The 22230-nt window shown below is 47.6% G+C and overlaps 1 protein-coding gene across 1 annotated transcript in view; it reads left to right on the forward strand.

Annotated features, from left to right (window-relative positions):
* Nucleotides 1–22230, forward strand: part of LOC146359857 (cation channel sperm-associated auxiliary subunit epsilon-like) — a 207030-nt gene that overhangs the window by 65935 nt on the left and 118865 nt on the right. The window contains exon 9 of the mRNA XM_084828255.1: nucleotides 12648–13137. Within this exon, the coding sequence (XP_084684381.1) occupies nucleotides 12648–13137 (490 nt within the window). The remainder of the gene's footprint in view (nucleotides 1–12647; nucleotides 13138–22230) is intronic.

A 22230-nucleotide genomic window follows, 5' to 3' on the forward strand; every position in this document is an offset into this window, starting at 1 on the left:
TTGAAGTGATTATGTAATGCAGCTGTGCATGACTGTTGATTAAATGAATTGTGACAATACACCTGCAACAAAATGTTGCATTGTATTATCTCCTCCTAATAGGAATGCTCTTGTTCAGGTTTCCAGCCTGCCAGTCATGCGCTTCTCCACCAGGCCACTCATTGTTCACAAAACATGCTTACTCCTCATTGGGCTATTTGTTGCCTCTGTGGATTGTTTTGTACAAAAAAATGTACTTTTGCAAACCATGGGGTTCCTCTGAACTTACTGAAACCTCCCTTATTTCTCAGTGGTTTCATTTAACCCAATTTCTGTTGACACTCACTGCCTGAGTTCAGTAATAGAGGGAGTGATAGATATATTTATCAAGAAAATACTTTACATTTTACTGACGGAAGTAAACGTGTAATAGTAATAAAGGGAACAGGAAGGGGAGCCATGCAAAGCAGCAGTAGCAGCAACAAAAAACCTAGACTCAGATTTAAGAAGCCAATATATAGATCTGCCCTATTAAGATTTAGTCCCTGAAGAAGGTAAACAATTTTCTGAAATGCACCAGGCACAAATAAAATCTAGGCACTTCGAGAACTTTTCTCTCATTTTTTTAAAGGTGCAATAAACCAGCTTGCTGTCTCTTATTAACACATGCCATAACAACAGCTATTACATTACAGCCACACCAGACTGAAAGCACATGAACCCTGTCTGATCACAGAAGTTATGTAGAAGCAGGACTGGTTAGTACCTGGATGGAAGACTGCCTGTAGGCTTCCTATGGAGATAATAGTAGGAATCATTGCTCAGTAACAGAGCACATGGTTTGCACATAGAATGTTCTATGTTCAGTCCATGGTATCCGTAGCAAAGGCCTCTGCCAGAGACCTTGGAGAGTCTGCCAGACAGAGTAGAGCATGGGTCTCTCATGCAGCGCCATTGGGGACCTCCAATGGTGCCCTCAAAGTTCTGCATTCCCTGTCCCCTTCAAAAAATTATTGAAAAACATTAGGGCGCTGTGTTCTCTCTCCGGTTCCTGAACCTTCTGCTGTTCAGCAAACAGGAAGAGAAGAAAAAAGTTGCTTCCTGGCCCTGCCCAATCTTCCACCCACACTGTCATGCCTCCCTCGGACTCCTTCGAGGATGAAGGGGAATGGCAGGCTTCAGACTCACGGGAAGGGACCAGCACAGCAGGAACCTGAGCCCCCTCACCTCCTGTGGATGTTCCATGCCTGGCTGCAGCCCCCTCAGAAGATTTGGAGAGCAAAATGCCACCGAGCCCCGCAGAGCAAAGGCGGCTGCATGTAAGGGAACAACGCAGGTGAGCCTCAGTCTGTTTAAAACAGAAAGGCTCTCAGAGGCAGGAGGACTGATTGGATACGGCTGCTTCCAGACGCAGCAGTTAAAAGCAGGAAGCAGGCTGGAGCAAGGCTGCTGGAGAACAACGTCGGATCTCATACTGGATCTCGGCCTGGACCTGACCCACTGCTTGCTCTTGTTCCCTGGTGTGTTTTGGACTTCGGACTGGAAAACGGACTTCTCTTTGCCACATCGCTTTGGATTCAACTGCCCTGGTAAAGTTCCCTGCTTCAGCCGCCTTTTCCCCCTTGCAGCCTTTGACAGGTTTACCGTTTACGACCCTGTTATCAGCCAGTGATTTATCGCTGCCAGCTGCAGTCAGCTGGCAGGAGCTGATAGTTTGTTCTCTAGCCACCCTTTAAAAAAAGTAAAATACGAGAGTGAGAGCAAGGGCTGGAATCTAGCTGCCATGGAACAGTTGCAGCAGAAAAACCTGTTCCTTCGCTCTCAAATTGAGGTGCTAAACAGCAGCGATGCAAACTCTGCAAGCTCAGACTTGCAGCCGCCCTGGCCCCACCCCTGGGGAAGGCAAAATACCTTGTGGCAGTCCCAGAAAAGTTTTCAGAACCTCGGACCAACTCCCTGCCTTTCTGGCACAAACCCAACTCTTCATGGACCTGAAGCCAGAGGCCTTCCCAGATGATAAGACATGAGTGGGGTTCCTGATTAGCCTCCTTACTGGAGCCACAGCCAGATGGGCCACACCGCTCCTGCTAGAGAACAGCCCTCTATTAGTGAACCTGGCTGCATTTCCCAGGGAGCTTAGGCCCATGTTTGAGGATCCAGTGAAAGCCTCCACTGCTAACTGCTGAATAAGGCAGTTGAGACAAGGCCACTACCCCCTCACATAATACATAACTGAGTTTTGCCTGTTACAGCAAGACCTCGCCTGGAATGGGGTGGCCTTCATGGACCAATTTCAGGAGGGGCTTTCTGAATCCCTGCTGGATGAATTAGCCTGAGTGGAACGCCCCACCACCTTGCAAGCCCTGATCCACTTGTAACTCCGGATTGAAGGACGGCTGGAAAGCACATGTGCCTCGGCCTGTTGCCAGCCAGTCCCCAGAGATGCCACCCTCAGGGAGATGGAACAAGAGGCCTCTGGGAAGGAAACTGCCCCACTGGAAGAACCAGTGCAGTTGGGCAGGGTTCGGCCATGCCTGTCCACTGAGGAGAACCAGAGGCGTTGGCCACAAGGTCTGTGTCTGTATTGTGGGGGCCTGAGCCATTACCCATCCCATTACCTGGCCAAACCACCCCACCCCACCACCCCAGAAAAACTGCCACACCCCAGGCACAACAGGCCTATTGACCAGGGTGGTTCGGTCTTCCAGAGGACCTACCAAGCCAGCTCCTCACCCAGCATGCATCTGACCATGCTGGTCTCTCTGAAGGTCCCTGGACAGGGGACCCAGCTGGCCAAAGCCATGTTGGACTCGAGTTCCATCAATAGTTTTATGGACCTAGCCTTTGCAGACCTGCCCAAAATTCCTTACCAACCTAAGCCTCAGCCCATATTGGTGGAAACTATTGATAGCCTCTTGCTCACCTCTTGGCCCATTGTCCAGGAAACTGTACCATTAGAGATGGCCCTGGCGGGACATAGGGAGGCCATTCAATTCTACCTCATGGTGGCCCCTAACTTCCCACTGGTGCTTGGTCTGGATTGGCGGTTATGGGAGGCCAAGACTTTTACTAAGCTGGATCTGCATGAGGCCTATAATCTAGTATGCATCTGGGAGGGGGACAAATGGAAGATAGCTTTCCACACCAGATACAGCCATTTTGAATATACCATGATGCCGTTTGGGATATGCAACGCCCCCACTGTTTTCTAGCACTTTATGAATGACATCTTCTGGGATTTCCTAGACCGCTTCCTAGTGATTTACCTGGATGACATTTTGACCTACTTGCGCCACCCCTGGGAACATGAGAGCCACGTGCAGTCAGTGTTACAGCGGCTAAAACAACACCACTTATTTGCCAAGCTGGAGAAGTGTGAATTTGACCTGGTGACCGTCAACTTCCTGGGCCGCCATATCTCCCCCTCTGGAATTCAGATAGACCCAGAAAAAGTAGAGACCATCTTGCAGTGGCAGGCACCCTACTGTGTGAAAGATGTACAGTGCCTCCTCAGCTTTGCCAACTACTGCCAGTGGTTCCTTTCTGAATACTCCGAGTTAACTGCACCCCTTTCAGACTCGCTTCGAGCCAAGGAGAAGTTTCAATGGACAGAGGCCTCTCAGCGGGCATTTCGACACCTCAAGGTGGTATTCATCTCAGCTCCCATCTTGCAACAGCCAGACCCCACCAAGCCTTTCATCATAGAAACTGATGCCCCTGACAAGGCCATGGCGGCAGTCCTGTTTCAGCCAGTGGCAAAGGGGCAGAGCCTACTCCCCTGTGCTTACCATTTGAGAAAGCTCAACCCATCCGAATAGAACTACACCATCTGGGAGAAGGAGCTATTGGCCATCAAAGTGGCATTTGAGCTGTGGTGCCATCTGCTGGAAGGGGCCCATCATCCCGTGCAAGTACGGACGGATCATAGAAACCTGGAATACTTGCAAAGTGCCCGGAAACTTAACCAATGCCAGATCCAGTGGCCTCTTTTCATCTCCTGGTTCAACTTCATGGTCACATATCTCCCAGGATGCCAGAACAAACAGGCAGATGCACTTTCCTGCAAGCCCAAATACTTAGCTGAGACAACCAGTCATCCTCGGCCCATCCTTCCCCCAGAAAACTTTGTGGCCACCCAGCAACTCCCATCTCTGGTGGACCAGGTACAGGGGCTGCAGCAGAGAGACCCGTATGTCCAAGTGCACCAGCCAGACCCCCAGTCCAGAAACCCTGTTGCAGACAACCCCTGCTCCATGCAGGATGGCCTGCTGTACCATTGACGTTGCCTGTATATTTCCCCTGGGACCGTACAGGGGGAGGTGCTCCAGCTATGCCATGACAGCTGAAGAGCTGGTCACTTTGGGAACTGTCAGACTCTCCACCTAGTTTTGCAGGAATTTTGGTGGCCTTGGGTGCAGGCGGATGTCAGAGACTATGTGGCAGCTTGTGACACCTATTGGTGGGCTAAGGTAGCTCCTGGGCACCCACCCAGCCTCTTGCTTCTACTTCCCACTCCCCCAGGGCCATGGCGATCTATATCCTTGGATTTCATCACTGACCTGCCTAGCTCCAAAGGAGTGACCACTGTTCTTGTCATGGTGGACCTGTTCACCAGGATGGCCCACTTCCTCCCATGTGCCAGTCTCCCCTCAGCTCAGGTGATGGCCCAGATGTTCCTGACCCAGGTGTTCCGTCTTCATGGCCTCCCGGATCACCTGATCTCAGATCAGGGGACCCAATTCATGGCCCAGTTTTGGCAGGCCCTGTTTCGTGCCCTCAACGTACAAGTTCACCTGTCCTTGGCGCATCACCCTAATCGGACGGCCAGACAGAGTGCACAAATGCCACGCTGGAACACTATTTACTATGAACACTATGTCAGCTTCCAGCAAGATGATTGGGTAGACCTACTCCCGCTGGCAGAATTTGCGTACAACAATTCCCTATATGCATCCACCCAGCAGCCCCTGTCTTTACCACCTGTGGCTATCACCCCAGAGTCTTCCTGTCAGTGGCACCTCCCTCACCGGTCCCCACTGCAGACCTCATGGTGCAGGAATTGAAGGCCATACAGGCGGCCCTGAAAGATCAACTAGAACAGGCAAAAGAAGTGTACGAACAATTTGCCAACTGCCACTGCCAACTGGGCCCTCATCTGAAAGTAGGGGACAGAGTGTGGCTCTCAACCAAGTTCCTGTGGACCTCGAGGCCATCCCAGAAGCTGGACACATGGCACATTGGTCCTGTGCTGATCACCCAGCAGATCAACGTAGTAGCCTTCTAGCTGCAGCTCCCTGCATCCCTTCGCCTTCACCCCGTGTTCCACCAGTCACTGCTTGTTCTGGCCCTCCCACCTCATCCCCTGAGTGCTTGACAGCTGCCTCCACCTCCCGTGCAGGGGATGCGGAGGAGTTTGAAGTTGCATGGATTTTAGATTCTCACTGGTGTCACAGCTGGCTCCAGTACCTGATTGAGTGGAAGGGGTACAGTCCAGAAGAATGTTCCTGGGAAGACACGGCCCAAGTACACACACCCCAGCTGGTTCGCCAGTTCCACTAGCAATACCTAGCTAAGCCAGGGCTGGGGGGGCGGGGGAGAGGAAGAATGAGCCGGGGGAGGGGATAGTGTCATGCCTCCCTTGGACTCCTCTGAGGATGAAGGGGAATGGCAGGCTCCAGACCCAGGGGAAGGGACCAGCTCCTCCTGTGGATGTTCCATGCCTGGCTGCAGCCCCCGCAGAGGATTCAGAGGGCGAAATGCCACCCCTCATGTTTGAAATGAAACCTTCTAATCTAATTGGCTGAAGCAGCAGTTGGGGAAAGCTAGCCAGGGATATAAAAGTAGAACAGGCTTGTGAGGGAGCCCAGTTCACTGAGACAAGGAGGAGTCCCAGTGATGAAGTCCCTGGCTCAGCCCCAATGACATAGTAGCAAGGTAAAAAGAAGTTAGCACCTATACAAATTTAGCAGCAGGGCAAGGAGGCCAGCACAAACAACCTTTCCCCTTCTTCTGCTAGTAAATGCAGTTTTCCAGGTAAACAAACTCAGATGAAGATGATGATGATGATGATGATGATGATGGTACCAGCTATGAAGGTAGAAAGCCAGAGGGGGATATCTAGCTTATTGTACTGAGTGTCACATATATGACTCTCTCTACCTGCTGGACAGAAGTTGTGGGTGTATGCCAGCAATGGGAAGCCTCTAGCCCAGCAATTTCTTCTGATACTGGTGCCTCATCTGGTCCCAACTCCTCTGTTGTGGAGGGGAAAGCTCTTATCTCTAATCAGCAGCTGACAGAGATAAGTATTTTTCTATGCTAAGCACTGAAAAAGGTTACCATTCTCAGTGATTAGCAGGGCAAAGCATTTATCTGCTGATCAGAGATAAGAGCTTTTCCTCAGGGGCAGAGATGGTGGGGCCAGGAGGAAAGATTCTGAGTGATTTAGGGCACAATCCTATGCATGTTTACACAGAAAAAAATCCTACAACTCCCAGCATTCCCCAGCCAGCCATGCTAGCTGAGGAATGCAGGGAGTTGTAGGACTTTTTTCTGTCTAAACATGCATAGGATTGTGCTTTTAGGGAGCAATCCTATGGCTGCTAGTCAGCGGCTGGACAGCCATAGGATATGTGGTTTTCTGGGAACTGACCTTCCCCCCATTCCATGCTGCCTCACAGGCAGCATGGAACAGCCCCATGCTCCACGCTCGGAAGAGGAGTGCAGAGCAGCCAAAATGGGGTGTTCTGGGGCAGGGAAGGCAGAAATGCCAGTATGACACATCCTATGTGTCGTCTGGCAGCCTCCTCCCCTGCTCCCCCTTCCCACTGCTAGACAGCTGAAATCAGCTGTCTAGCTGCAAATGCAGGGCAGGAGAAGCGCAGCGGGAATGATCCCCTTTGTGCTTCTCCTGCCCTGCATTGGATAGGTGGTCGCCTCCGAGTTCGGAGGCAGCTGCCTATCCCCTTAGGATTGCGCCCTAAGTCTTGTTGCTATCTGAGCCTTTGCTTGCAGAGGCTTGCCTTGCTTACATGCAAAGCCTTGATATTTGGAATGCTATTTGAAAGTGCTGCTGAATGATTCAGTCCTGCTTAATTCTGAGTTAATATGAAAAGGCTTGTCCCGCTTCTGAGTAGACATGCTTCCTGCTATAAATTGGTAACAATGGAATTGGGGAGGGGGCTGGATTTTTCAGCCCCATCCACTTTTGCCTTCAGCTTCTGCCTGCCACTGGAATGTGGCCCCTGAGAGCGTCCCTTAAACTGAATCCAGCCCTTGGGCCAAAAGGCTCCCCACCCCTGGTCTATGCTTGGTGAAAGGAGCTCCTGGCCCTCAGGGAGCAAGTTTGTTCCCACAAAGCCAAGGTTGCTTTGAGGTTTGTAGAGAAGCAGAGAGGTTTGTGGGTGAGTCCTTCAGAGACAACCCAGTACCCTTTGGTCCTCTAGACATAATGGTGAACATTCCAGTTGTATGCTGCTTCAGCCTCTCTATTGATCTTTTTCCTTGTTCTCTGCACTGTGCTCTTCAGTTTCTGTTAACTTTTCACAATCAGGACCTCTCCCTGCCTCCCTCTTGGTCTATTTGACAGTGTCATCTGCTTTCCATGCTCAGGTTAAAGGATGTATGGTTTTCTTGCATCCAGTGAAAAAGATGTTACTTACTGGTTTGAGGAACCTATACTCGCTATTTCCTGGCTGATTCTGACCTGTAGTCTCTATGTGGTCTTGACTTCTTTGATGTCAAATCTTTCAAACCACTCGCTACATATGATATCAGGTTGCTTATGTTCAGGGTACTTTTTCTAGTAGCAATAACATATCAATGTCAAGCAAGTGAACTAATGGCACTCTGGAGGACCATAAATTGTGGCTTGGAAAATGCAAACAAGGTAGTGCTCCAAATACATCCTACTTTCTTGCTGAAAGTTGTGTTGTCATTTCGCCTAAACCAAGACATCATTTTACCTACCTTCTTTCCGAATCCAGTCATACCTTTGGAAGCATCCTTTCATACTTTGGACATTCGCAGAGCTTTGCCTTTCTACCTTGACGGAACATCTTCTTTCCGTAAGATCCTTAGACTCTTTGTCTGTTATGGAGGAAGAAAGAAGCATTCATCACTTTTAACACAGCATCTGTCCACTTGGGTCTCTGAAGCCAAGAAGCTCTGTTCCACTTTGGCACAGCTCCCCTTATCTGACATGGTATGGCCTCTTCCACTCAGGGGCTTTCATGAGCAGTAATAGAATGACATACTCCCTAAAACTGACTCTGTCTTCACTAGCTATTTACTGTGAAGTTAGAGCAGTTTGACTTTCTTTGTGACAGATGATGTTGTCACCAGTCCGCTGCCAAACAGCCTCTTCCCTCTTGAAAAGCCGCATTTTCTGAAACTCCTTTTACTCTGACTTTTTTACTGAAAGCAACTCCCTGGTGGTTTTACCACAATGTGCCATGTCTCTCCCCCCACCCCTGCCCCGCATTAAATCCTGAGCGTGCTTCTGTGACTTGGCAGTGATGTGGTCAAGTGGGTGGGATGCCCCATTCCCCCTTGTTTCCCCAATCAAAATAGTTTTTCCCATTGAGAAAACCCCCGGGAGTGCAACAGCAACCCCTCACATTACCACAGTAGCAGGGACACTCATTCACCATAGGTAACCTGCTTTTAATCTGTAACATTTCCCCCTTCTGTGCATGTTTACTCAGAAATAAGAAATAAATCTCTCTCCCCTGAAGTGAAAAGGTTAAAGGCTAACTTCAGTAACTCGCCCTAAAGTGCTTTTGCTTCTCCGATGCAGTCTTAAATCACTATTGCAGTGCTCTGCTCCTTTGATGTTCTGTAGTTTCTCTGATGTAAAGTCATTTCTCTGTTATGTAAAGTCCCTTCTCCGCTTTATTGTTTTATTGCAGTAACGATCTTTCGAGTTTACTGGAGCTTCTCACTGCGATCAGGGAGAAGGAGAAAGCGAGGGTTGGAAGCAATAACTTTCAGCCAGAGTGCTGGAATGTGCAAAATTGGAGGGCTGAGGTGCTCTCATGGGGGAGTCTTCAGATGCTGCACTCAAGAATTGGGGATTTTGGCTTCCCAAGGCAAAAGTGCACATGTGGGGATAAAGGGGGTGGGAGAAATAACTCCATGGCAGATTACTGGAATGGGGCAAAAATGGGGTAGGGGGAAGCTCTCAGGGGGAGCCTTCAGATGCTGCACTTGAGAACTGGAGATTTTGGCTTCTCCAGGGAAGTCTGCACACATGGAGAAAATTAGCTGCTCTCCAGTCATAATAATGTTGTAGCAGGGTGGAGCCTGGACAGGGATGGGAAAGAAGCCTCTCTCATTGGTTGAGCAGCCCCTGCCAGTCTGATGACATTCAGTTCTACTCACCCCACCCAGAAATATGTTCCTTTCAAGTGCTGTGTGACCACTGAAAACCAGATTTTAAAGGTACAGTTCACTCAGCTTATCTTGCTTCGTGTGTCCCTTATGGACCAAAGGCAATTCCATGAAAATACAGGTAATACTTCAATGCACTTCTCATTCTGTTGTCATGAAGATCCCCTGTCAGGCTGTTGCCTCTGCAGTTGCCTTTTCAACAGGTGTTCCGCATCAAGGTTTGTGCAGGGCTGCTATCTGGTCACAGCTAGGGATGTCTGGATTTTGTTAAATCCATTCTGTCTGTGCTTTGTGGATTGTCAGGCATCTTTTGCTCCACCAACCACTCATTGACTGAATTGGATTTTTCCCCCTTCAGGAAAATACCCAAAAACATCTGTTACAATTTACAGAACTTTCAGTGGCACATAATATTTTGCATATTTTTCTTAGCTCAGAGTACCATGAATGAGCCACACACACACACACAGACTGCTACATAGCAGAGGCTGAAGAGAGATCAGAGATGTATAAAATGTGTGAGTGTGTGTGTTTTAATGGAGTATATATTAGTGTATTTTTCAGCAACTTTAATATTTTTGTATGACTAAGTTTATGTACAATTCCAGAAAGTAAAAACCAGGCTGCATTTTACACAACTTGGGAACAAGCTGGTCCACTGTGGAATCCATGGGTTGGATTTATAATAATCTGAACTCATTTGAACCCATTGTGGATTCCTCCGATATCCCTAGTCACAGCCTTCAGTGTTCGTGTGAGCATGTCCTCCAGAAGGGGTACCTTAAATCCACGCTCTTCCATAGCCTCCATAATTATAAGTGGATTATGCCTTAAGTGCAGGCAGCTTTTATTTGTAAGTCTTTGCCTGTAGTTACAGCTCTGAGGACAAGCAAATATATAGACTTACAATTCAGGGTGAGGAATTATACCTTCCTCCCCTGCCCCCTCCCAGCTTTAAATTACCAAAATGTCCAACTCTCCCCTTTTGCAGTATTGGCCTTTCAAGTGGCAACCCTTCACAGTTTTCTTTCACTGGTGGTTGACCATTCCTAGAGAAGTAGCTCTTCAGACGAAGCAGTGGGTGGGGTTCTTCATGTTCCTCAGAGAAAGATAAGCCCAGGCTTTGATATGCCCGAGATCTTCCTGTGGCTGCCAACTGGGAATTTCCAGGTCTTCCACCCAAGGAAGCCTAGGGTGGTGATGGTTGCAGGTGAGGCACTCCTCCAGTATCTGCCTTGGCAGAGAGTGCTGTGTGCCCTCTTGCAAGCCACTCTCACTTGCCTCTCTTCTCTTAATTTGCTCTTCCCACCATCCTCCTTTTCCTGCTCCTTCCCAGAGTATTATAGCAGGATCTTGATGAGGCCCAGCTGTTGCAGCTGAGGCTTCCCTCTCCCACAGCTGTGCTGTGCTACCCTTATCAGCTTGAGCCATCCCCAGGCAGTGCTCTCTTTTAACTCTGTACTCAGACCTAGCTGCCTCTCTGCCTGGGTGTTTTCAGCAAGAGAAGGAAGATGACTTGGCCCAGTGAATCCTGGCGGACTGTTACAGTTCGTTAAACACTATTGCCTGGATGTTTGGGCAAGGAAGGATGCCTCTTCATCAGGCAGTACTTTCACCTTTACTCACTTGATCACCTATCCCACCACCTTTGGTAAGTTAGCTGGTTAATAATGTGATGCACAGAGACCACAAAGAAGGATGTCAGGCTGCTTACCTGTAACACTAGTTCTTTGTGTGGTCATCTGTGCAGTCACACAACCCACCCTCCTACCCTGCTACAGCTGTTTCCACTTTTTTCACCATTCCTCTTGATTTGGCACTGCATGTTCTAGGAGAAATTAAAGGGAAAAGGAGAAGCTTTGGTCTTAGGGTGTGAGCAGAATTGGGAAGGGCACGCTTCCTGTCTGAACTTCTCAGGTCTAGAAAGTCCCAATGAAGGCTCTGTGCAGGCACAGAACCCATGTGTGTCACTGCACAGGTAACCACTCGAAGAACTAAAATTACAGGTAAGTAATCGGTCTTTTTCTTTGACAGTGTGCTTGTCAGTTTCCCATCTTTTGTTGTTTTTAAGCTGCTGTTCACTATGACAGCTTCTTTCTCCTCGGTGGAATCCTCTGAGCTGTCTGTTGAATTTTTGATGCAAGATAAGTTTTGGTACTCAATCATTCTGCTGAGATGTTCTTTGCTGCATCCCCTTAATTCCGATATGCAGACGATACCACCCTAATGGCAGAAAGCGAAGAGGATCTAAAGAGCCTCTTGTTGAGGGTGAAAGAGGAGAGTGCAAAAGCTGGTTTGAAACTCAACATTAAAAAAACTAAGATCATGGCATCTGGCCCCATCACTTCCTGGCATATAGAAGGGGAAGAAATGGAAGCAGTGACAGATTTTACTTTCTTGGGTTCCAAGATCACCGCAGACGGTGACTGTAGCCATGAAATTAAAAGACGCTTGCTCCTTGGGAGGAAAGCTATGGCCAACCTAGACAGCATAGTAAGAAGCAGAGACATCACCTTGCCGACAAAGGTCCGTCTAATGAAAGCTATGGTTTTCCCAGTAGTTATGTATGGCTGTGAGAGCTGGACTATAAGGAAGGCTGAGCGCCGAAGAATTGATGCTTTCGAACTGTGGTGCTGGAGAAGACTCTTACGAGTCCCCTGGACTGCAAGGAGGTCAAATCAGTCCATCCTAAAGGAAATCAACCCTGAGTGCTCATTGGAAGGACAGATACTGAAGCTGAAGCTCCAATATTTTGGCCACCTAATGCGAAGAGAAAACTCCCTGGAAAAGACCCTGATGCTGGGAAAGACTGAAGGCAAAAGGAGAAGGGGACGGCAGAGGATGAGATGGCTAGATAGCATCACGGATGCAATGAATATGAACTTGAGCACGCTCCGGGAGAGAGCGCAGGACAGGAAGGCCTGGCGTGCTATGGTCCATGGGGTCACGAAGAGTCGGACACGACTGAACAACAACAACAACATTTAATAAGCATCAAGATTGATTATGTTGCTGTCAGGCTATTAAAGGAGCCTGGGTTGTGGAGTTAGTAAGTTAAACCTCCACCTTGCCTCTTGGCAAGCCATGCCCCCCATGCCATTAATTGGATTGACTGAAAACAGACTTCATTCATTATATAGTTAGAATGGAACAATCAGTATATTTAAATAAGTAGAAATAAACATTTTCTATGTAAGTTGGCTCTGAAATTAAAATATATATTAAAAAAGGATTTTAACAAAAGATAAAATGTAATTAATTTACTCTTCTATTTTCAGAATGTGGACAATTGAACTACCTAGCCTAACAAATGACAACATCGCACGCATCTATGGAAGAACAATTGCTTTTCAGGATTGTTTTGTTCTTGATACTCCTTTTGTTTTCGCTCAGCCCATATTTATTTTAGGTTATGAAAAAGACACCGCCATCTCTTTTCCAGTTGGTAGTGATGCCTTGGTTTCATGGGCTGCATGTTATCCAACAACAGCAATTTTAGTGACAGATTTTGGTACTTTCCACACATGTGATGGATTCTTAACATCAGAAGAAATCAAATTTCCAGCAAGTATTATAGATACCGCGTTGATTCACAGTGTAAAAGAAGTGGCTATATGTTTTCCAGATGTTTTCATTTTAATACAGGATATACTTTATAAGATAACCGAAGATCAAATTTTCAAAGTTGGAGACTACTATGATGTTCCAAGCACAAATATAATTGGAATAAGAGCAAAAACCTGGTGTTCAGCTGAATACCCTTTGCTTGTGAGTATTTCTAAAGACTTGTTTTATGTGTTAGGAAAAGGAAGCCGCCATCATCCTTAAGATGAAGATATATTAAAAACTTCACATAATTTATGATGAACCTATATAATGTATTGCCGCAAGATATTGCTATGGGTAATGACATTATTGGTATTTTAAAGGATTAGATTTATCCTTTGCATCAGATCCAGGTGGGTCTGGATGTCCGATGAAGTCCCACTCCCCTTTAGGGATCAGGTTTTCAGTTTGGGGAAAACTCCTGGATGCCCAGATGGTAGTGGCCTAGACTTCAGTTGACTTGGCAGCTGTGCCTGCTGCTGGGGGAAAAAAGGCACATGGCTACCAACATTCACATTTTGGTAATTTCTAGATTAGATTACTGTAATATTCTCTACATAAGCTGTCCTTGGAGACAGTCTGAAAATTCCAACAGGTTCAGAATTTGGCTGTTCATCTGCTGTCATGTGTAAGCTACTGCAAACATATGACATCTACTTTGGAACATCTTCACAGGCTGCCAGTTTGTTTCCATTCCCAATTCAAGGTGCTGTTCTTGTCCTTGGATTCTTTTGATTATGTCAGGGAGCATCTTCTCTCATATGAGCATTCCCTGGGCATTAACATCTGGTAGTGAAGGCTGCTCTGGGTAACATAAGAACATCAGTAGTGTATGCTCTTTCCTATTGTTCTGCTTCTGCTTCTGTTGCAGCTCTTTAGCTAGGCTTCTTGCCTATTGGTTTTTGGATTTATTTTTTCATACTTGAATTGTTTTTGAAATTAACTGTCTTACTGAATTTTCATAGCAGGTAATACAGAAAACAATAAACAGAACTCCCTCCACACAATATTGAAAATATTTGTAATTACCATTTGTCTCCCTGGTTGCTAACTTTTATTTTGGTCTACTAAGCATAAAAACAGAAAACAATATTTTCCAAGGCAATTAGTATAAACATATTGTTCGGGACTTATTTGGCTTGTCCCAGTCATAGGCTTAGTTGCCAAATGTGTGGGTAACAGTGAATTCTTTTAACTATTGATAGTTTATATTTTAAATCATCTTGTAATTGTTGTAGCTAAAAAGGTAGTCTATAAACACAGTAAGTAAATAAATACCTGGAGGATAGCTCTGTGGGTAGCTACAAGCTATATGTAAGCAACAGAGTGACTCCCATGTTTCTGTCTGCAAGGTGCTGGAAATTAACAACAATGTTGATATTATTTGTCTTTCTTGTGAACTTTTATGTGACATCTAGCTATCTTCAGTAGGCAGTATATTAGGTTAGAATAAACCATTAGTCTGACTTAGAAGGGCCTCTGACCAGTCAGACTTTGCATCCTTGGATTAATTGCTTCTAGACCTCTTTAAATCTCAGTCAGAGATGGTGGCCAGAAATATTATAATAAAACCCATCTGGCAAGAAACTTGTGATTCTTTTTATCATAAGTTGGCCTAGTAATCTATTCCTTCATCATTTTTAGGCACGATTATTATGCTTTGCGTATGGAACACTGCTTCATGATACCATAGAAGCTTTAGCTGGCTCAGAATGTGATTTCTTCTTCGTGGTTTCTGTGCATCACACGCATGGGCTCTGCGCCTGCACTGAGTCTCATTCAGGAAACTTCCATAGCTGAGGAACGTTTTGGTGGGAACCCTTCCCCCACCGTCCAGTGCTCATGTCCCAGCAGGTTCCCACCCGTTCCTTCAGTTCTCTTTCAACCGCCATAGTGGATAGTCTTCTTCGGAGCTTCTTCTCTGCTAGAAAGAGAATTGCAGCATTCCTATCTGTTGCTGAGGATTTCTTGTTATATTTGTTGTTGTTCATCTTCATTGTCTTCGTCTCGTCGTTGTCGTTCACACACACACACAAAATTGTCATCTTTGTCATTCGTCCATCTCTCAACTGCAGCTGCGGTGCTGTCATATGGCCGCAAAGGCCACACTTTTCAAAAGTGTGTCAAGTGTGGGAGTAAATTGCCCCCCCAACAACCCTTTCTCCCTCTGCCTTTTTTGCCTGGGTGAAGGACACCTCCCTGATTCCTGCTCCCTGTGCCATTCATTTACTAAACAGGAACAAAAGAACAGAGCGGACAGACTTAAAGCAGAGCCATGGGGGAGAGCGTTGTTGGCTACAGACCCCCAAAAGCTGCAGGGTCCCCTACAGCAGGCAAACTTGAGGCGACTATCCAGCCCGAAGTCTCCTCGTCTAACTACCTCAGTCGAACTGACTGGTCCTCCGACCCCGGGGCACTCCTTAGCACACTTAGTCGTGAGAAAAATCACGAAAAAGGCAAAGATTCCAAAGTCGGGATCGAATGGCCTGAAAAAACATAAGAAAAAGAAGGTTGCTGAAAAACCTTCAAAACCGATGATCCCAGCACCTCCTCCACTGCTGGACTCGCCAATTTGTGTACTATCACCAGCACCTGCTGCTCCAGTCACCGAGCTGGTGTCGACCGTATCTGAGGGTGAAATCCTGGACTTTTCCCCTCCACTATCAGTCTCTTAGGATCGAGAGATTTCTCTGTCAGGAGACCGTCACTTGCCAATGAGGCATGAAGCCCCACATCACCATCTCCCATCCCCTCCTCGGGATTGAGAGCATCGGTTCCATTCAGGGTCGTATTGTTCTCCTTATCGGGATCACCGTTTCAACCTTCACTAAAGGGACAGATCAAGATCTCCCCAAGGTAATTGGGACAGGTGCTTGGAATGGTCTTACCCTCTGCAAGGGCCTTACCATTTTGACGAATGGCATGCTGCTCGGGATCGAGAGTATTTTTCAGAGCTCTCTGGGTATGCTGCCTGTCAAGGGCTCTTTGGAGGCCTCTCTCAGTCTAATCCAGTAGCCAAGTCCAGACACAGACGAATGGATTCTTTTCAAAGCTTTATTCCTCTTTTACAACTTAACAACTCTATTGTTAGCAACTAGATATGAGCAGCAGAGTACCTATGCCCTAAGTTGGAACAGTTGGTCCCCGTTTGAAAGGGAATTACTGGCAGACCCCTGAACTTAAGGACTAGGGAGAGTCCCTCCCCTTTTCCCTTGGATCCTCTGGGTGCAGCCGTTGTTTGCGCGCTAGCCGGGCACTCCGCCTCCTTCTGCGCCCTCCATCTGGCGCCGCTCTCTGTGTCGGTGTCGCACGTCCATCAAGTCTGCTTCCCGCGCTCTGTCACTCCCTGGACTGCTATCTAAGCTAGGAATGCTGGTGGGAGGAATCTCTGTTAGCTCTTGGCCCTGGGAAATATGAGCACGCTCCTCTCCCAGGAGCGACTGCTCTTCCTCAGAATCAGAACTACTCTGGGATTCTATGGGCTCAGTGTCCACCCTGACACTGCCCTGCACTCCCCTTGGTATCAGCTTCTTCCGCTGAGGACTGTGTCCCATCCTCTGAGAGGAATGAGTTCCTGGTGCCTCCACCCATGCCACTTTGTTCCTCTTCGCTGCTGAGGAGCCAAGCAGAGCCATCTAAATCAGTGCAATCGGTCCCAGCTTCGGTTCCACAACCAATTCCATCAACAGACTGTGTACCACAAACAACTTCACATCATGATTAGGGATGTCAGAGAATTTTGCCACAAATCTCGGGGAGGCCGAATGCCAGCGCATTCGGCCCCCCGAAATTGGTGGCGAAACAGTCTGCTCCCCCCGCCCCCCCCCGGGATGGGACTTACCTTTGGTGAATCTCCCTGGCAGCGGCGGCGGCGGCAGCTCCGGTGGCGGTACGGCGGCGGCGACTGCAGCAGCCGGTCTTCCGACCGGCTGCTGCCATCATTTCCAGTAAAAAAAAAAGCAAAACACATGATAGGCTACGTAAAGATTTACATAGCCTATCACGGCTAGATTTTAAAAAAATGCCGTGATAGGCTACGTAAATGTTTACGTAGCCTATCACGGCTGAATGGGGGGGGAACGTGTGTATGTAAATGGCGGTGCCCATGGGCGCCGCCATTTGCATTCCTTATTTTGGCACGTGTAGTCTACGTAAACATTTACGTAGGCTACGGCGAAAATAAGGGGAATGCAAATAGCGTAGCGTCTACGCTATTTCCGTTCCCCTTATTTTCGCCGTAGTCTACGTAAATGTTTATGTAGACTACACGTGCCAAAATAAGGAACGCAAATGGCGCCCATGGGCGCCGCCATTTGCGTACGCGCCGTTTGTTTGTTTTTTTAACTCAGCCGTTATAGGCTACGTAAACATTTACATAGCCTATCACGGCTGACTGCAGGACGCAAAAGGCGGCGGCTACGGCTGCCGCCATTTGCGTTCCCGGCCGGCCGGGTTTCGCGGCGGGAGGGACGGGGCACCTCCCCCCCATCCAGAATTTCGGGGGGGAGGGACGAGGCGCCTCCCCCCTGGCCAGAATTTCAGGGGGAGGGACGGAGCACCTCCCTCCCACCGCGAAGCAAATTTCGTCAAAGGTAAGTGACTTTCGTACATCCCTAAATAACTCCACTGATGATTACCATTCAGATTCCTTTTCCTCCTCATCTGTCCTACCTTCCATTCCATTTCCAGATGATGTAGTGGGCTCCCATGATGGGGCGTCCCGCTCTGAGGATATGTTTAACTTCACTAAGCAGGTCAGCAGAATGGTGCATTCCTTGGGCATTGAAGTACAACAACCAGAGGAGCATATACAGGATCCTGCTTTTGACTCTGTCCACACTGAGTCATTGAAACTGGTAGCGGCGCCTTTCCTCCCAACCTATCGAATAGTCTTGGAAGGCCCCCTCCTCCATGGCTCCAACATCTAGTTGCCTTGAATCGCTTTATAGGGTGCAGGAGAAGGACGCAGCGTTCCTGTATTTACATCCGCACCCCAATTCCATCATCATGGAATTGGCGCAAGGTTGATTGCAGAAATCTCATGTGTCACCTGTTGATAAAGAAGGGAGAAGGTTAGACCTCTTGATAATGAGGTCTAATAGAAGGTTAGACCTCTTGCTTTACAGCTCCAAGTGGCCAATTACCAAGCCATGATGGCCAGGTATCAGTTATTCTTGTGAGAGAAGATGGATTCCCTTTGTGCCTACCTCCCAGAGGATCCAAAGGAATTTGCCAGGGTTTTCCATGCCAAAGCCGTCAAACTATCGAGGCAGCAGATTAATACCTATAGGCATGGTGCAGATTGCAGTGCCAAATTGATGGTCGGTTCCATTGCCCTCAGGAGACATGCCTGGCTGAGGTCTGCAGGATTGACTCCTGAAGCAAGGTCCCAAATAGAAGACCTGCCTTTTGATGGAGAAGGGCTCTTCAATTCAGAGACGGACAAGCAGATGGACTCTGTTCAGAAAGCAAAGACAACCGCCGTAAAATGGGCCCTCAACTAGTACAGCAAAAGTACAGGAGTCGCAGCTGGTTTCAGTCCCAGCTGTATGTGACCAAACAACAGTTTGACCGGTACCAGTGTTACCAACCTACTCAACACCAGAAGAAACAGCCTGCTTCAACTGCAGCATTTCGTCAGGACCGCGGCAGGATCGACTTATCCTCAAAGCGTCGACTTTGACTCTCCGACGTTCATTGCTCCCATTCTCCTTGGAAAGTGATGCGAGCTTTCGAACCTTACCTTCAAGGCAGACATGAACAGATCCTGACGGACAATATGTTGGTCTTCTGGCACATCCGGAAGCAGGGCGGGGTGCACTCTTCATGACTTGTCAAACTCACGTTGGACACCTTTCAGTGGGCAATTCAGGGAGGCATTCTCTTGAATACTCTTCGTATTGCTGGAAAGGACAATGTCTTAGCAGACACTCTAAGTCGAACGTACAGCTCTCATGGGTGGCAGATGTCGGCTTCTTTTCTGGATCTCCTCTTCCAGGATTGGGGCAATCCAACAACAGACTTGTTTGCCGCTCCGACAAATGCCGTATGCACCCACTTCTGTACAAGAGTGGGGGTTGGTCAATCATCTCTGGGCGATGTGTTCCAGACTCAGTGGTGGGGAGAACTTTTCTATCTGTTTCCACCATTTCCCCTCCTCTCCAAGGTGCTGCAGAAGATAGTGCATGATGGGATGGACTGCATTCTCATTGCTTCTTGGTGGCCAAGACAGCCATGGTTCCCAACTTTACTTCGTCTGTCGAGGAGACGGTTCCTCCACCTTGCTCAGGATCCGGACCTGATACCTCGAGACCGAGGCAGGATTCATAACTTGGATCTCAACACATTGAAGCTCACAGCTTGGAGGATCCAACTGGGATTACTCCTCCTTGAATTCAACCCGGAGTTCAGGCAATCCTGAATGTGATGAGGAAGCCGCCTGCCCGTCGTTCCTTTGCTGCAAAGTGGTCGTTCTTTCAGTCGTTTGCCAATCTTCATCCTTTCGATCCTCTTCAGGTTTCTTTGGAGAATGCCCTTTTTTTTCTCCATAGTTCGTTTCAAAAAGGTTCGAAACTTTCATAGTTAAGAGTTTATCTAGCAGCTCTTTCTTGTTACAGAGGGCCAGTTCAAGGTTTTTTCCTCTTTACTCATCCTACTACTAGCTAGTTCCTGCGGAGTCTAAAGAACTTGGCCCCTCCGGTTCAAACTTTGGTTCCTCAGTGGAGTCTCTTTGTGGTCTTACATGCTCTCCTCTCAAAGCCCTTTGAACCTTTGCCCACGACAGACCTTCGCCTACTCTTGTGGAAAGTTGCCTTTTTGGTTGCCATCACGTCCTCCAGTCGTGTCAGTGAACTCTGTGCCTTGAGGGTGGACCACCCCTACATGATCTTTCACAAGGACAAGGTTGACCTCAGGCCAGATAGTGATTTTCTGCCAAAAGTGGTCTCTGATTTCCAAGTCAACCAGACCATATTGCTACCAACCTTTTTCCCTGACCCTTCTTCTGACCTGGAAAGGAAATTGCACGCTCTTGATGTCAGGAGGGCATTGGCTTTCTACAGATCCAGGACAGCATCATTCTGTACCATGCAACGCCTTTTCATTTGCTATGGCAGTCCCAAGAAGGACTCTTCTGTCTCCTCCCAAAGCCTGGCTTCGTAGATTGTGCAAACCATTGGCTTGGCCTATGATTTGTCGGGATTGGAACACCCTCATCACCTTGGAGCACATTCCACTTGAGCAGTAGCCATGTCTACAGCTTTCAGCAGAGGCTTACCGCTGTCAGACTTGTGCAGGGCAGCGACATGGTCGAAAGCGTCGATGTTTGTGAAGCGCTACAAACTCGACATTCAAGCACGTTCAGCCTCTGCTTTTGGGTGAGCCGTGCTATCATCAGTCTTGGCTTAAGACACCTACCCGCCTCTGGTAAGTGAGCTTGTTAATCGCCCATATGTGTGATGCACAGAGACAACGAAGAAGAAATGCAGGTTGCTTACTTGTAACTGTAGTTCGAGTGGTCATCTGTGCATTCGCACAACCCCTCCACCATCCCCACTTCAGTGTCAATGTTGCATTCGATGTTGGTACCGAGGTGTCATTGTTTCCCTCAGGTCTGAGGCCACATTAGGTGGAACTGAGGGAATGGGCGGGAACCCACTGGGACATATGTAGTGGACGGTGGGGGAAGGGTTCCAGCGAAAACGTTCCTCAGCTATGGAAGTTTCCTGAAGGAGACTCAGCGGAGCTCCAGAGCCCATATGTGTGAATGCACAGATGACCACTCAAAGAAATACAGTTACAGGTAAGCAACCTGCATATACTCTCTCTTGATTGGTGGAAATTTTCCAGTGTTCTTGAAACTTGGGGCTGTTCACACAATGCTCTAATCCACACTCAGTGGATGAATGTGGGTTGTTTTGAACCGTGCATTGTTTGTTGAACAGTAGGTTGTATGAATGCAGCACATTATCCACAGGGTGGGTTATCGTGTTGTCTGAATGCAGCCAGGATAGCTTGTTAACACTCTGAACAACCCAACAACAAACCATGGGTTCTCCAGGTGGCTTTCTGAGAAAAAATAAGCCACACTGCATTGTTAATAAGCCAGCCTGGCTGTGTTTAGACAGCACAATAACTCACTGTTCAACAAACAACCCACGGTTCAAACCAACCCATACTCAGTCACTGAGTGTGGTTTAGCATATTGTGTAAACCGCCACACTGACATGATCCAGCAACAATTCAGGATTCTAGTATTGATGTATAAAGTCTGCGTCTACTGTGCTTGAGAGACTGTCATCTCTTCCATGGCATGCCGTTACCTCTAGGAGTGACTGAAATTACTATTGACCATGAACATCATAGGCAGATTGGTTATTAGAGGGTCGTTCACAATTGTGACATTTTCTGTCTACAGAAGCTTTTGTCAGACTTTCAGTAGTGGGGATTTATTCTGGGGTGGAATTTATAACATCTCTCAAATGTTTGTTTATCCATTTTATATAAAGGTATTAGATACTGAAACCTGGCTGGGTACTTGGGTTGCAGTGAGCTAAATATTGAAATAAACAGTTCTCCAGTTGATGACATGTTAGGTTGAAATTCTTTTTGCTGGGTTTGGCAAACTATCATAGGAATTACTTCCTTAGTATTCCAAAACTAAGGTTTTGGTTTTGAAAACAGGCCACTTGTAACAGATCGTAGGTGACCATGATACTGAAGAATTCAAAGCATTCAACTATTTAAGAATTCCCACTGCATATGGGAAATCATAGGTTCTGCACTTTCATGCCACCAAATTGAAAGCCTCAAATGCATCTCAGGTGTGTATATTGTTCTACCAGGCGGGAGGGGGATCAGATGTATGAGCTCTCATTGCCCAGTAATCCCTGGCTGGTGTTGGAGATCCCTCCCAAAGCCCTTCCCCCCTTACCCCAAAACCTTGCCATCATCTGACACCTTTCTCCATGCTTCTCTGTGCAGGGAGAAAAGGGCAGTGCTGAAGAGTTTTCCTGTTCAGCACTGAAGAAAGAAACCCGGCTGTTATCTCCAATCACTGATTGAAGATTGGGTTTCCTTCCTGACTGCTAAAGGAAGTCGGCCTTTCTCTAGTGCTGAAGAGTGAAACCCTGCTCTGATCATTGGGTGGGGCTTGGATCTAAGACAGAAGCTGGTGGGCCAGATGAGGAAACCCCATGAGTAGGAGGTTCCCCGTCACTGTTCTATGGAAATCATAAGTAGGAACATGACATACTC

This window comes from Heloderma suspectum, chromosome 1 (assembly GCF_057233095.1).
Source record: "Heloderma suspectum isolate Gila_16-S chromosome 1, 16-S_ref, whole genome shotgun sequence".
Taxonomy (NCBI): domain Eukaryota; kingdom Metazoa; phylum Chordata; class Lepidosauria; order Squamata; family Helodermatidae; genus Heloderma; species Heloderma suspectum.